The sequence below is a fragment of the Astatotilapia calliptera genome, chromosome 2 (assembly GCF_900246225.1).
Source record: "Astatotilapia calliptera chromosome 2, fAstCal1.2, whole genome shotgun sequence".
Taxonomy (NCBI): domain Eukaryota; kingdom Metazoa; phylum Chordata; class Actinopteri; order Cichliformes; family Cichlidae; genus Astatotilapia; species Astatotilapia calliptera.
In genome coordinates, this window is record NC_039303.1 from 37,986,385 (window position 1) to 38,002,688 (window position 16,304).

General features: G+C 37.7%; 1 protein-coding gene across 2 annotated transcripts; it reads left to right on the top strand.

Annotated features, from left to right (window-relative positions):
- The first annotated feature begins 8,933 nt into the window (after window positions 1–8,933).
- On the top strand, window positions 8,934–15,063 carry LOC113009096 (fibrinogen- and Ig-binding protein-like). 2 transcript variants are annotated; one of them, XM_026147203.1, is made up of 5 exons: window positions 8,934–9,027; window positions 9,816–9,932; window positions 10,037–10,132; window positions 10,295–10,390; window positions 14,854–15,063. In XM_026147203.1, the coding sequence occupies exons 1-5, from the start codon at window positions 8,947–8,949 to the stop codon at window positions 14,956–14,958; spliced, it is 495 nt and encodes a 164-aa protein (XP_026002988.1). In that variant the 5' UTR covers window positions 8,934–8,946; the 3' UTR covers window positions 14,959–15,063. The 2 variants fall into 2 exon arrangements, with proteins under 2 accessions (XP_026002988.1, XP_026002996.1); XM_026147211.1 differs by lacking the exon at window positions 14,854–15,063 and adding an exon at window positions 12,080–12,105.
- Window positions 15,064–16,304: the final 1,241 nt, after the last annotated feature.

Here is a 16,304-nt window from a genome sequence, read left to right on the forward strand (position 1 = left end):
TTTTTTTTTTTTTTTTTTTTTACAGTGTACTGAACCAACATACTAGCCATATAACATAAAACCTCAGCATGTCAGCATTGTCATTATTCACGTATTGTTATGCTAACATTACTTGTAAGGTGTATTGCCACAGCAACAATTATAGTAAATGGCCTGTATTTGTGTAGCGCCTTACTAGTCCCTAAGGACCCCAAAGCGCTTTACACATCCAGTCATCCACCCATTCACACACACATTCACACACTGGTGATGGCAGCTACATTGTAGCCACAGCCACCCTGGGGCGCACTGACAGAGACGAGTGTCCTAAAAAGCTTAACTTCAGGAAAAATGGGAACCATGGAAGCTGATCCCATTTAACATTTGATAACATTTTGTACTGTAACAGGACACCACAGTCTAAAGCAGTGTCATTCCAGTGAAACAGGAAACTGATCAGAACTTGAGATAAAGAAGTGAAGCAGCTGTTATTACACTGAATGAACTGAATATTTGTGGTGACCTCATGCTGTCATTATACATAAACCTGCTTGTGTTTCAGAACATAAATACTTCTATTCTTTTGTTTTCTCTTTTCTTAGATTAGATCAGTGAAGGTTAGAAAAGCTAACTGATAGGTTTGTAGTTTGAACCTATTCGCTGGAACGGTCAAGACAATTTAATTACACAGCAAAAGCAAGACACAAGTAGGCAAAGTTCTTCATGTTACTCATGCATGAGGGAGAGAACCACGACAAGCGCCGTCCCTTCGCTTGACCCCAGTCGCTCTCGTCTGCTCCCCTGTAACACTTCTCTTTTATTGAGGTTACATGAATATACATGGGTTCATTAACATATGACGTCTACATACACACAAAGAGTACCTTGCCTGTGCGTTGTGTAAGTGTGTGTGTGGGGGGTCAGAGTGTGACCCTGTGAAGACTCCCCAAAGCTGGTGCCAGGAGTCTAGAGGTCCATCTAAACAAGAGACTCTTACACTCAAACAGATATACGTGTGTTTGCTATACCATATATCAGCAAGAGAAGATACGACCTCTCCTAGGAGGTGTGTGATCTATGCCAGAACACTCCTGAAGAGGAGTGAACGCACTCCCCCTTCATGCTACACAGAGCCGTTACAGACCTCCTAGGATGAGACATTCGTTCAATCTACAAATGATTATACACTTCTAAGCATATATGACTAAATATTTCTAAGCATAAATGACAATAAACAATACAAATCGAACACTAACTTCAATAAAGGCACAAAACTAAAAGGAGGATTTATTTGATTAGCTTAAATAATAATAAATGGACAACTAATAATAGTGAAACAATATACAGAGAGCGTTAAATTCTGTTTTTGAAGGCAAACCGATTCCAGATACTTATTATTGGCTGCAATTGCTCTGAGTTTAGCTTGAGACAATACACATAATTTACTCTTTATGTATTTATATGTATTTACAGGTTAATGTAGTAATGATGAAAATACAAGATGACATACCATATTCCTAATATTACTGTAATAATAGTTCTATGGTGAAGCCATGCTATTTATTTACTATTACTACCAAACGTTAAGCTTGGTGAAAGTGTGTTTTAGCAGTTGATTTTGATTGACACTGATTTCATGTTCTTTGTTTTCCTTGTTTGTTTGTTTTTTGGTCATCACCACTGTCCTTTGGGATCTCCTTGGATCATGGACTGTATCAAACATGAGTAAAATGCATATTTCAATGCTTTGAGCAGCAGGAGAAAAAAAACAGGCCTTGCCTGCCGTCCAGTTTTCCTTTTATTTCTTTAGATCTCATGTCAGGGTTACACGCTCAAACTATAATGAGAGCTCAGATATGCCACCTGTCACCAGTTTCCAGAGAAGAAGGAAACTGATCAAATGTTAAGGTGAAAGAATGAAGTAGGGTCTGTTTTAAAGAGAAAATGTTAAACAAACACAGCATTTTTCCCTTGAATTCTGTTGAAGGTCACGTGCTCGACTGTTTCTTTACAGTTTGAGTTTACTGGTGGGAGGAGCTTTTTTTTTTCTAATGCTTGTATATAACAACCAAGAGGCTTAAGACATGATGGTACTTAATGGAAAAAATACTGTGAAAACATGCAAACAGACAGAAAAAATGAAAAAATAAAAATAACATGAACAAAAGACGTGTCATTGTGTGTAGTGCTGTGTCTTTGTTTCCTGCTTTTTCTTCAGCTGCAGTGCTCTGAGATCTCTTGGTCACTTGACAAAAGCATAAGTATGATGTTGGTTCTTAAAGCCCAATTAATGACCTTTGTGATATTTCCAAGTATTAAACAGTACCAGAAAACAGGTTCTTCATTTAAATTTCATTTCTTCATTTAAACTAATGACAAACAAACAAAAAGTACCCTGTCACAGACAAATATAGGTTGATTACCTTTAAATCCTGTAATATAATTCTCAGTTTTTGAACTACACCTCTGGAGTCTTTACATTGTCTACATTTGTACTGTCATGTTGTAGATTGGAGGTCAGCTGAAACACTGGAGCTTCTGGACTAAAGTGACCTGGTGTCCAACTGTATGTAGCATTTATTATTCCCTGTCCCACATTGGGTCTAATGAAGTCAGCACATGAGTCTAGAATCGTGTTGTTAACAAAGAGAGAAGTTGAAGTACTGAAGCATAGATTACCCATCAGAAAAGCAGCTGGAATAACAATAATGTGGTTTAATAGAAAGCAACAACAGGGAGGTAATACTGTTCAATAAATTGAGAAAAACTTTAGTTATCATTTATGCTTATTGAATTAACTTCATTAAACTACACTGTATTCATCATTCAATATTGGAGAACCATAGCTTGTTCATTTATTTATTAATTAATTTTTTGTTATTAAAATTACTTTCAAGCATCGCAATATTTTTGCAACATATTTACTGTGTTTGGTTGACTTGTGTCCGTCCATGTCTGTGTGCATAAATGTAAAGTATGGACACACTCAAAAAACAGTTCATCATAGAAAGGTCAAAGGTCAAGGCCTTAGGTTTGTAGCAGCTGCCTAACCAGATCGCATCACGCTGGCATTAAAAGCATTTAATGAAGTTTCATTTTAACATCACATGAACTGATTGTTTGTTTGCAACACACATTCTTTTCCTCCTCAGACTTCTGAAGAAACCACGCCTCCTGTCACCACAGGTGAGTGTTTTCCTTTAATCAGTGCTGAAGGAGTCATGCTGCACAGCCTCACTCACTGCAAGGAAGCAGATGCATCAGTTTCATTTATGAGGTAAATACTGGTTGTTTGTATAATAGAAACATAGATGTGTGTCTCTGTGGTTCTAACTGACAGTTTTACAGTGTTAAACTGTACAAATATAAAACTGTAATGTAGTTCTCATATGCAAATTTTGTTGTGATTTAAAGTGTATTTGTTTATTTGTGAGGCAGTTTACAACAAGCTACATTGCAATGGTTATTATAACTCTATGCTGTTCATTAAACAGTGTGTGTGCAATGAAGTCCATCTACAGAGAAGAGAAAGCAAAAGCTTAATTATGCCAAATAATTAAGGGCTCATTTACATGGACTGTTACCTTTTTTTAGTAAAAATAAATAAAATCATTAATTCTGATCATAGTTAACTGCGGATAGATCATCAAAGCATGGTATATATCAAAGATGAGTTACAATATCGTTTCATTTTTTTGAGTTCAACATGATTACGATAAGATAACCTTTATTAGTCCCACACGTGGGAAATTTGTTTTGTTATAGCAGAAAGTGGACAGTGCAAAGTCACATAGAAAAATTGGAAAAACACTGTAATAAGATAAGAATAAGATACTGTACACAACTGTACACAATAGAATAGAATAAAAGAAAATACTATATACAATAGAATAAAATAGAATACAAATGCTATATACAATTGAGTACAACGATGCCAGAACGAGAAAGTAAAGAGGAGATACCGAAGCTCAGAATGAGCGTAGCTGCTGTAACAGGCTGCCACACACGGGGAGGAATGTGTCTTTACATTATGCACATTTTTCCTTTAATTTTGTAGATTGTAGGTCAGTTGAAACACTGTAGCTCCTGCACTAAAGTGACCTGATGTCCCACTTATGTAGCATTTATTATTCCTTGTTTCCATCATCCCACAAACTGGAAGAATATCCACATTGTATTGGCTTTACTGAAGTCAGCACATGAGTCTAGAAGCATGTGGTTAACAAAGAGAGAAAATGTGTAGTGAAGCACAGATGAAGCAACTGGGATAACAATAATGGGCTTTAACAGTTATGACAATAGAAAGCAACACCAGGAAGGTACAAAGGCTACTGCACAATAAAACAGACGTAAACTTCAGTTATAATTTATGCTTATTGAATAATAAACTTATTTTTATTAAACTGTCTTCATCATTCAATACCAGAGGAGCATCGTTTGTCTGTTCATTTATTTATTTTTTATTATCATTATTTTGAATATCATCAAAAATACTTTTAACCATTAGTAACATTTGCCACATATTTACTTTGTTGATTTGTTAGTTTGTGTCTGTCCTGGAAACATGTTTGTGTGCACAAATGTAAACAAGTATGGACACACTTAAGAAAACGTTTCATCATAGCAAGGTCAAAGGTCAAGGCCTTAGGTTTGTAATAGTTGCTCAACCAGACCATATCATTGGCATTACAAGCATTTAATGAAGTTTCCTTTTGACATGTGCACACTCACATGAGCTGATTTTTTGTCTGACAGGCACAAATTCTTTTCTCATCAGACTTCTGAAGAAACCACGCCTCCTTTAACCTTTAACCAGTGCTGAAGGACAAATGCTCTCACTCATTGCAAGGAAGCAGATGCAACAGTTTCATTTATGAGGTAAATACTGGTTGTTTGGTTGTTTGCACAACTTACTGTATAATAGAAACATAATGTGTGTCTCTGTGGTTCTAACTAATCTTGCTAATCTTGCTCAAAAATGTAAAACTGTAGTTTTCAGATGCAGATTTTGTGGTGATTTAAGGTGTATTTGCTTATTTGTGAGGAAATTTACAACAAGCTTCATTGTAATAGTTATTATCCGTCTATGCTGTACATTACACAGTGTGGTGCAATGAAGGCCATCTACAGAGAAGAAACAGTTTAAGCATAATTATGTCAAATAATTTAGGCCTCATTTACATGGACTCCTATGGTTTTCACTTAAAATAAATAAAATCAATTAGTCTGATCATAGTTAAGTGTGATAGAATACTGCATATGTCAAAGTAAAGTTAGGATGTTGTTTTTAAACCACTTCGTTTTTTTTTTTCATTTCAACATGAATGCAGAGGTATATCTCTTTAATGTGACGATTTTCTTCTTGTTTTCCAGAACAAAATGAGCCTAAAAAACTGGTTTGGATTTCTGGTCAGCCCAGGTAACCTGACACAAGTATATTCAAATCTAAAGCTCAGTACCTGTTTATATGTGTATAAAAATACTTTAGAAAACTTGGATTTTCTTCACTTGCTGTTTTTTACTGGCAGTTAGATGACAAATAAAGAAACATTTTTGGGTTTTTTTTAAATTAGAGATTATTATTAATATTAATATAGTTATTTTATTTTCATTGTTTTCTTTAATTTTTCACTTCAGAGAATTTGACTCCTACTCCGGTGCTTATCTGCATCTGTATTACTGTTGTCTCCGTGTCCATTCTTCTTGTTGTCATTGTCACATACAAGTGTAAACAAAAGAAAAACAGTAAGTTACAAATTCATTTTTCAGTCTGACACAAGTTTAATGAGCTCTATGAATAACTTGTTTCATTTTAATTGTATTTTAACAGATGTTGGATAAAGCGCAAGATCACCCAGATTAATTAAGAATTTATAAGAATCAAAATAAACACTAATCTACAACTTGTTGTGTTTCTGACAGGAGGGAGCAAACATGAAAATAAGACTTTGAGCTCAGGAGAAACAGAAAATGACAACAAGCATGTAAGTAAACAACGGACATTACTTTTATCTACTTCTGATGAAAAAAGAAATAGAGAATTGTCTGTCAGAGGGGAGTCTAACCTGAACAACAAGGTTCAGTCAGAGCTGAATCAGAAGAGAGAAACGAACAGGCTGCACTAAAAACAAATTACAGATGGTGTAAAATGAATGACTGTCATGGCTGTGAGTAAAGGCATGATAGAAGGGCAAACTTAGACAAATGAAGAAATAGATACCACAATAAAAAGAGACTCCATTGTAAAGCAAGATGAGTTTTTAGAGGTGTTGATTTGTTGACTTTTGACAGCTTGTTTCAGTCTTTATAGTTAGTGAAATTATGCACCTGTACATTTGTTGCCTACAACTCTTAATTTCATTTGTCTTCACCTATGATGCAGAAAAGATTGGCTGAGCCAAACTGCCCACAGACATGTTAAATGGTGTGCTTCACCACTTTAACTTGTTTTATTTCTCATTTCTCTCCCAGTCCAAAGTCAGAAAAACTCAGAGTCAGAAGGATGAAGGGCACGAGAAGCAGGAAGTTGAGAAGAAGATGAAGGCAGAGACTCTGAAGGCAAATGAGATCGAGGGGAATGAGGTACATTGAGTTTCTAATTATTTATCCTCTTCACAAGGCATCGTTATTTATTCCAGTAATGTTCATATTTGGTGTCAGTTTACAGTAACTCCCAGTGAAAACTTAAATATGATTTACACCAACAGAAGCGGAAGAGAAATTAAAACCTCTAAAATTCAGATTTTTTTTGTTGCATGTTTACTTTAAAAAACAGTCTGAGACTCAGAGTCAAGATGTAAAAGCTGAAGTCCGGATGGTCGAGGATCAGAATGAAGGGAATGAAAACCTGCAGACACCAAACAAAGATCTGAAGACTGACAATGCTGAGGTTAAACTCTTTGCTTTAATACTTTAGTCTTTAATTCTTAAATGTTATCAATTTTAAATTATTTTTTTATTTTTAATTTAAAAAAAACAGTAACACTGATAAATTATGGAACAGAATAACAAACGATAATGCAACTCTATATTGCTCATATCACCAAACAATCATGCTGCTGACATACACTGACACTGACTTTCAGCTGCAGCTGTCAAAGTCAGATGATTTAAAGAAGACCAAACCTGAACCAGAGAAGCAGAGTGTGGAGATCAGTACACCAAAGGAGGAGGTGTGTTTGCCCTCGGACAGCTTTGCATGCACAAAACCAGCTCAGATGTTTCCCCAGTTATTATCTAGTCTATGCTCAGATCTCAAATGAGTGGACTATTAATCCTCTCAGCTGTGCTTTTGTCTGTTAGTTGGAGAAAAATGAAGTAATGACACCTGACATGCTTAAGAAAAAGCAGAAGACTTCTTCACTGAAGCTCGACCTTGCTGTCACCAGGAGGAATAAAGTACGCAACATCCCCTCTTACAGCCCACATGAACACAATTAATTTTATAATTTAATTTATATTATACCAAATAACATCTGCCACCTTGTGGTGTTTTTTTTAAGGAACCACACTTGAATGTCATTAGATAAATTAAACAGTTACCCCTTCAATGAGCACTCGGTGATGTTTAGAAGGAAAAGTTTTGTTTTAAAACTGAGGCCCGCTGAGGAAGCACAGCCATATTTGATCAGTAGCTGATCTTTGTCTTACTTTATATGTTAAATCAAGGGGAAAAAAATTCCTGCTTCAAGTCTTTTTATATGATCGTGACTCATTTCAAACACTTTTCTTTTTTCAGCTGGAAGACACAGTTGATCACTTTTTCAGTGGTAAAAATCAGTCAATGGAAAACGAGCTGGATAACCTGAAGAGGACGCTGCACGCCAAAGAAAAAGAGGTTGATTTCTTCACTTCACTTTTATAAATTGGCATTTATCCTTTTATATTTAGTTTATATGATGTTTATTTTCAGATATATCCAATTTCAGATATCTATGTTTAACCTGATATCAACTATGAAAAATGTGTCCCCTGCACAGACTTATGCTTCATTTGGCTATTCAAACTTTGTAAAGTTACAGTCATCATTGCTGATGACTACAAGCTTGAGGCCAAGTATAAGCTATGGTGCTAACTTAACCGTGTTTGTGTTTGTTAGCTGGAGAGATTTAAATGGCTGAGAAATTACCTCATTTATGAAATCCCTGAGTCTTTTTCACAACTGAAGTTTAAGCTCGCCATCAGCAGGGTGCAGAAGGTAAACACACAAAAATACACTCTTCTGTAACACATGCACACATAATGTCAGGGCTGTTTGATTCACCTGAATCTTATATATAGTATACCAATTTATAACAGAGAAATGTCAAGACTTCCTACCTCAGTATTATATACTATAAAAAGAAAAATAGTCACAGATTTGTTTTCTTTTCGTATTAATCTTGCCTTTTAATGTCCTGCTTAATAACACAGTGTGTTTCTCAATTTATCTTTCAGCTGGAGGACAAAGTAAAAGAACTACTTCATGGTAAAGATCAGTCAAATGAGAAAGACTTGCAGATCCTGAAGTGGAAGCTTGAGGCCAAAGAAAAAGAAGCTGCAGCCCTGAAGCTCACTGATGAACACCAGGACTGAGGAAGGAGATGAGAAAAACCTGCAGACACTGGAGAATAACTCACCAAACCATGTTGTGGGCAACATTTTGCAAATTCAATCTTCCAAAACTTAGAACATTTATTTTAAAAGCTGTAACATTTTTGTCTCTAATCTCAGGTGGATGAGGAAGTAGCTGTGGGCACAGCAGCAGCTGCAGTGTGAGGAGCAGCACAGCGGGGAATGATGAGGTGAGGATGCAGACACTGAAGAAAGGCTGGAGAGCATGAATGAGGTGGTCTAAATGAATGAAACCAGCTCAGATGTTTCCCCAGTTGTCATCTAGTCCATGCTTAGCTGTATGCTAACCTAAATGAATGAATAATTGATCCTCTCAGCTGTGCTTCTGTTTGTTAGTTGGATAAAACTGAGGTGATGACACCCGACATGCTTAAAGAAAAGCAGGAGGCCTCTTCACAGCTGAACCTCGGCCTTGCTGTCACCACGAGGAACAAAGTAAGCAACATCACCTCTTACAGCACACACGACCTTATATTACACTAACTCGGGACAACCATGTTATGGTACTTTTTAAAGAACTACATTTGAATGTCAGGAGATAAAAGTAAACAGTTGGTGAGCACATGGTGATGGTTAGAAGGAAACGTCGTCTTTTAACAATAAAAAAAGTCTCTAACAAACTGGGGGTGCACAGCCGTATTTGATCAGTAGCTGATCTGTTACGGAAAAAAAAATCAGTGGATGGAAAAAGAGGTTAGGAAAACCGAGTTAATGATAAAAACGATAACAAAATAACGCTGAAAACCGATAAAAACCCTGAAAACCATACATTTCACACCTGAGCCTCAACTCTCGCGGCCCGGTACCAAACGACTCACGGACCCGAGGCCCGGGGGTTGGGGACCGCTGTGTTAACTCAAACACATTATAGAAAACTATTTTATTCAGTTTTATTCAGACATTAGCTGTACATTTTGTACTTAACAAGTAACATATAACTACATTTAAACACGAGATTATTGAAGGTGCTGCTGTAGCAATAAAGTGTAGATACATGTAGATACATTATTTGTCTGATGCAACATTGCATCAGACAAATAATGTATTTTAGCCATAATGCTAAAATAATGAATTTTAGCATTATTGCTTTTTTCCAAATCGCAAATCCAAATTTTAACAAAAAATAAATAAATGTAAATCTCCTTATTAAACCCACAAAAAGGACATGTCTCATCTTCTCTAATCATTTTCAAAGACTTACATTCTCCTCTCTTTCCTCCCAGCTTGAAATCAAGGTAAGTGAACTCCAGCAGCAGCTGAAGGATGAACAGCAGAGCAGAGAGAAAGCTGAGAAAGATGTGCAGACTCTGAAGGATGAATTGGAGAATAAAAACAAAGAGGTGCGTATTCATTATATAAAGATCTACATATCCACCCACCATAACATTTGTGTGTTTTTCAAGGCTTTACAATTTGTTCAAAATCCTTCATGTTTCTTTGTTAGCTACAAGAGTCCAAGTGTCAGTTTGAGTCTCTCACAGAGGTGAGCCAAAAGTCTGAGCGACAGCTGAGTGAACTAAAAGAAAGATACAAGGAGGAGGTCAGTGAGTTTATAATCTGCTCTTTGAAAAACACTCTTCACACAGGAGGGAAGTGAAACAAAATCTCACCATAAATGTTCAACACAAGATTAATAAAATTAATTTTAGTTTTAAATTTACATTTATATGTATATAAATGTGTTTTCTTTCTTCTCTTGCAGTTCAAGAAGAAGATTCGGGGTGAACAGCAGAGGAGGAAGGAGGTTGAGGAAGATATAAAGGCCCTGAAACAGGAGCTGGAAAACAAGATAAACCAGGTATGTGCCCATTTTTAAAGATCTTTTCTATTTTCCTATTTTTGTTATTATGAATCATTTCATGTATTAATACTCCATGCTCATTTTAAGGATGGCCAATGTTTTAGATAACAAGGCTATTGCATGTACAAGTAATATGTGTGAGCCATAGCTGGACTGGCCATCGGGCATACCGGGCATTTGCCCGGTGGGCCGCTGGCGATTTTTTTCCTTTATGGGCCGATGGATTTTTTTTTTTTTTTTTTTTTTTTTTTTTTTTTTTTAGGAAGGGTATATATAATGAAAGGTGTTGGATTGGCCAATTGGTCATGATCGACTCTGGGCTGGACCAATTACAGCCGAGGAGGCTGGATGCACCCTCCCCCTTGTTTAGCAATCACGTGATTTTCGCGCATTGCATGCCGGGAACTCGTGGCAAAACAATCCAAGTACCACATCAAATGCAAGCATTTGCAGCACCGCAAAACGCTCATTCTCCGGTTCCAATACCTTCTTTTTTTTTCTTTGCCGCACAAAAAAGGAATGTACAAAACAAAAGGAGAACAATGCCGGTCCGTACAAAGACAGACTCGACGAAAAGACAAAGAAAAGATACGAGGAAAAAATCAAAGGAGTGAAAGGGTCAGACCCTTACGAGCACACAGAGGTGGACAAAAGACCGTCAGTGTGCTGCCAACTTCACCACGCTCAGATTTATAATTACACGGTTCTTGGAGTGAGTGCATACACTCATGAAGTTTAGTAACTTCAGGTCACTGCAACAAGCCCAGGTACAGTTTACCGACGGATGGGTGCAGGACCTTGAAATGCACCGTGTAGGACGAAAGACTATTGTACGTATCATAAGTTTACCAGTCTCACAAATCGTCTTCATAAATACACATTCATTAACAGTTTATTAATAGGACCTTTGAGCTCAACGGTAATTAATTAGTAGTGGAAATAATTTCTGGTAGTGTAACAGTGTTTGTGGTATTATTCCACTTGCCACAAATATCAGTGTAATGGGGAAACAGCGCCCCCCGCTCTCAGTGTGGCTGGTTAGGTGAGGCTGGCTGCAGTAATCGCTGCCAGTCTGCCGTAGCCATACGAGAGGTGAGTTGTATTGTTCCGCACACAATATAGCTAAGTAGTACAGACACATAAAACATGTTTGATTAGCTGACGAGCACCGAGTGTAATAAGTGCTTAGTGGACACATGTCCAACACCAGTTTTATGTACTTTTCATTTGTTTATTACAGTTTTTTACAGACGCTAGGACACATTTCTCAATACTTAGGTCACGTTTGCAAAACTCCTCACACAGTGAGCACAACAGAAGTCTATGTGGGCTAAACTGAGGACCAGTTATCATTGTTTTGGCACAAAATGCATTCAATGACTACATCTCTCAAATTACATGAATCATCTTCTCACTCAGACACAACAACTGCCAAAAACCTTTGTACGGACAGGACATTTTGCATGTGCTTACATACTGTTTTCAAAACTGTTAAACTCATGGTCAAAACAATAACACAATGCAAAACTTGAAAAGACAGCAAAATCCAACGGCAATATTTTATTGAAACATATTTTAAATCTAACAATGCAGTTTAACCAGCCACAGCTGATTCTCATTGTGGATGAACATCTACACAGTTGTTACTCCTTCAATTTTTCAACTCCTTCAATTCTGGCATGCCAGAAGATTCTTTCCTAGGTGTGTTGCCCAAGATGACATAAGATGTGATGTGGATGAGAACCTGTGGCCAAATGGAGAAGACCGAGTAGATTAGCATTACTATTGTATGTGTATCAGTGGATGGTGTGTATACGAATTCTTGTATTTTGGGATTACTTAGTGCAAAAAAATAAAAATACATAAACATAAATACATGATGTCTGATTCATTCCAGTAACATATATTGAAATTATAAACAGAGATGTGTCCTTGTTTTACACAGGAAAACACTGTGTAATGCTACATGTTGTTAGTGTTTTTTAGGTCATTGTTTTGTGGGTGACAAAGTGTGTTTGTCGGCTGTCAACCTTTGCTAGTGTTCTGGAGGAATGTTTTTATTTGAGACCTGAATGAAGTGTTTTGGTAGTTGTAGTGCATTTTGAATGTGGAATGAACTGCTTTGCCAAGCTGAGGGTCAGTTAGGAGAATTGTGTGAAGAGTTTTGCAAAAGTGACCTAAGTATTGAGAAATGTGTCCTAGCGTCTGTAAAAAACTGTAATGTGTGAAACTGTATGCTAAAGCGGAATGCTAATGAGATGTTCTGCCGTAGTGTGCTGTGCGGAGTGGTGTGTGGCGAGCCTGTGCACTGATAATACACCGTTGTTTCCATTCAGGTACATAATTTGTTGTTGCTGTTATTTTATTGTATATTAGAAATTGTAATATTGCTGCAGTAATCGCTGCCAGTCTGCCGTAGCCATACGAGAGTGTGCTGTGCGGAGTGGTGTATGGCGAGCTTGTGCACTGATAATACACCGTTGTTTCCATTCAGGAAATAAAGTGGCAACGATCGATCAGAGACTCCTTGTCTTTTTAAAAACACTACACAACGCAGAGTCGAGGAGTCTGTTTGGGCCGAACTGTTGCAGCGGGATGAAGCAGAAACCGGTTACAGTAGCATTACAGAAATGTAGCAGTGACAATAATATTGTATGTTGTAATCGCAATGGACAATAAGTGATACAAAACAACTGTTTTATCCTGTGAATAAAAGTATATGTTTTGTCAATGTACCATGGTAATAACAGAAGCGAAACACAATATTGTGTCAGGACAATTTACTATTTATGCACAATAAACAAAGGAGCATAGCGCGACAATTTCTGCTCAGCGCCAGACTTGCTTGTAACCTATATCACCAATTATGTTAAGAAAAATGACGTATTAACTACTAAAAAACTCTGACCTTTGTGGGAATGCTTGGAGCAGACTAACCTGTGAGCTGGAGTGTTCTGGGGCGTTATATTTGGTATATCCAGACCATCCGTCGGCTCTTACTTCGGAAACATGGCTTAAAAAATTTCTCTTCAAGGACGTAATCCGATAAAAAAAAAAACGATCTCTTTACCCATCGGCTTCCCGTGGCTGTCATGCGACCGGCTATTGAAGTTAATAATACAACAGCTTCTTGCCATTTTTTGGGTTTCTTTTTATCGCTGTGTAACTGAGTTCAATTGAAAGCCTGCGTGCGCTAGTACCTTTGCCACAAGTTCCCAGAATCCTTTGCGGTTTTATCCCTGAATGACGTCACATTTTCAATCTTTATCCTGGTGGGCCGGTCTCTAGTCAAAATGCCCGGGCCGATTTTTTGTCCCAGTCCAGCCTTGGTGTGAGCCAAAAGCTTATGCTTGAGACAGTTTTAAACTTTTTTTTTAATTCTGTATGATGTCACTGAGAGGTAATACATCTATCATGTTATCCCAGGTACGGAAGCCACACCCACTTCTGTTCAAATTAGTAAAAAGCTGCTATTAAAGGATAAAGAAAGAGTGGAAGCTGGGCTGTTTTAGCCAGCTGGGCTGGAATTATTACATTATGCATTGTGGGCTAGAATCACAAAGGTGTTTCCAATAGTTACACTGCTGTGTCTTTATGAGCATCAAAGATAAGGTATTGTTATTACAACTACACAACAACAACGTAAAAAGGATACAGTAATTGTAGTAGAATTCATGAGCAGAGAAAGCTTAGTGTAAGCTACGACTTTTCAGATTCATACCAAAAAATGAAACACCACACTGAACATTTTAGAGGTGCACTGCAAAGTTAAAGTGTGTCACAAAACGGCCAAGTACCAAAGATCAAACCCACGTGCAGAAAACCCAAAGCGGAGGCTGAGGAAAGGGTTTAACAAAGGTTTATTAACTAGCACAAAAATGATGTTTACGATAGCGCTTGACACATGGGGTGTGAGGGTCTTGGCCAGGGGAGAGGGATAAGCAAGGGGACAGGTCCAAGAAAGCAGCGGCAGCTGCTGGTGATTAGGTGCGTACTGGAAGAGAGGAGAGCAGTGTTAGAGCGGTAGCCAATGAGGAGTTCTGGAGAGGGTGGAAGCTATGAAAATCTTCTGTGCAGGTGGCAGATGGAAGCGTTGAAGGAGAGGTGGTGCGGTCCAGGTGGGTTTGGTGGTGTCCTGAGCGGTGAAGATCCCGTGGTGGTGTAAGGTTGCAAGTGACACTGCAGGCCACAAGATTGCAAGGTTAGGTTGAGAATCATAGACATGAAGCGTGAGGCCCGGTTACCAACATAGGGTAGTTGACGAACTGGCGAGGAAGCAGTATCAGCAAGCAGCTTAAATCTACGACCTGATTGCCTCAATCAGCTTCAGGTGAGGGAGGTTGTAGGCTCTGCCCATGGGTGGATACCAGGGAGGTCCAGACCTTCAGCGGAATTTTACAGCCACACACCCAGACCATGACAAAGTGGTTCTTATTGTGTGCATTAATTCTTTGCTTTAGTTACAAAAAGCCAAAGAAGAACCTGAGGAGGCTGTGAAAGAATGTGACATCTCTGGAGATGAACATTTGGTGCCAACAGAACCAACCAAAGCTCCGGACAATTAATTAAATATTTGATGTCAGTAATTCAATATTTCTTTTACATGATTGTTTATTGAATCAATTTCAGAATTGTTGAAGGCTACACTTTTTTCTTACTGTGAATTTGTATTACTGGACAATCTATGCAGTAATATAATACTGTGACAGCAGGAGGATTTCAATGCAGATGTTTGTACTTTAATTTCTGATGTTTCACGTATATGTTTACTTAAATGCCACTGGCCTTTATCATACTCACATTTAGTTTTGTGCTTCATTCACTAATTATTATAGTGTAACAGTCACATATGAAACTATTCTGTCATTATTCTGACTGTGTGACTCTGTATTATTATTATTATTATTATTATTATTATTATTATTATTATTATTATTATTATTATTATTGTTTTATAGCTGAAAGATTGGATATACATTTAATATTCTTTGTTAAGAGTATTTTCTGTTTAGTTTGGACTATTTACTTTTAATTTTTATAGCTCTTGATAAGTAGGTCTCTTCTATACTCTCCAATTATAGGCCCATTTCCAATCTGCCCTTTCTGTCCAAAGTACTGGAACGAGTTGTCCTCAGGCAGCTCCAGTCATTTTTAGACAACAACAGTCTCTATGAGAAGTTTCAGTCTGGTTTTAGAGCTCCGTCACAGCACTGAAACCGCCTTACTGAGAGTTTTTAATGATTTGCTTTTAACTGTAGACTCTGGTTGTGCTGCTGTCCTAGTAACCTTAGACCTGACAGCAGCCTTCGACACTGTTGATCACAACATACTGTTATCCCGCCTAGAACACTGTGTCGGTCTGAAAGGTACTGTTTTAAAGTTTTTCCAGTCCTATCTGGATAACAGGAGTTTTTCTGTTCACCTCGGTGACCTGTCATCTCCCAGAGCTCCTTTAACTTGTGGTGTACCTCAGGGGTTCATTCTAGGCCCCCTGCTGTTTATTCTGTATTTGCTCCCTCTGGGCGATGTGCTGCGCAAACATAATGTGTCCTTCCACACCTTTGCTGATGACATTCAGATCTACCTCCCTCTGAGGTTAGACTGTAAGGACTCTCTGCAGCCGTTATTCTCCTGTTTGTCTGACATTAAGACTTGGATGGCTCTTAACTTTCTACATCTAAATGAAAGTAAAACTGAAGTCATTGTGTTTGGGCTTCCTAAAGACCCCAACCTTTCCTTTGATTTTATGGGACCCCTAACTTCCGAATATACTTCCTCCATTAAGAGCCTCGGTGTTACTTTTGACAGTGCTTTTAAATTTGATAAACAAATCAGCTCCGTAGTCAAGGGATCTTTTTATCATCTACGGATTTTAGCTAAAGTCAAGTCCTACCTGTCCAGGAACGATCTA

Coding starts and splice junctions, on each gene's coding strand:
- LOC113009096 (XM_026147203.1), top strand. CDS start 8,947: ATGACACCCGACATGCTTAAAGAAAAGCAGGAGGCCTCTTCACAGCTG. Junction 9,028..9,815: donor CTGTCACCACGAGGAACAAA/GTAAGCAACATC, acceptor CTTTCCTCCCAG/CTTGAAATCAAGGTAAGTGA. Junction 10,391..14,853: donor TGGAAAACAAGATAAACCAG/GTATGTGCCCAT, acceptor TCTTTGCTTTAG/TTACAAAAAGCCAAAGAAGA.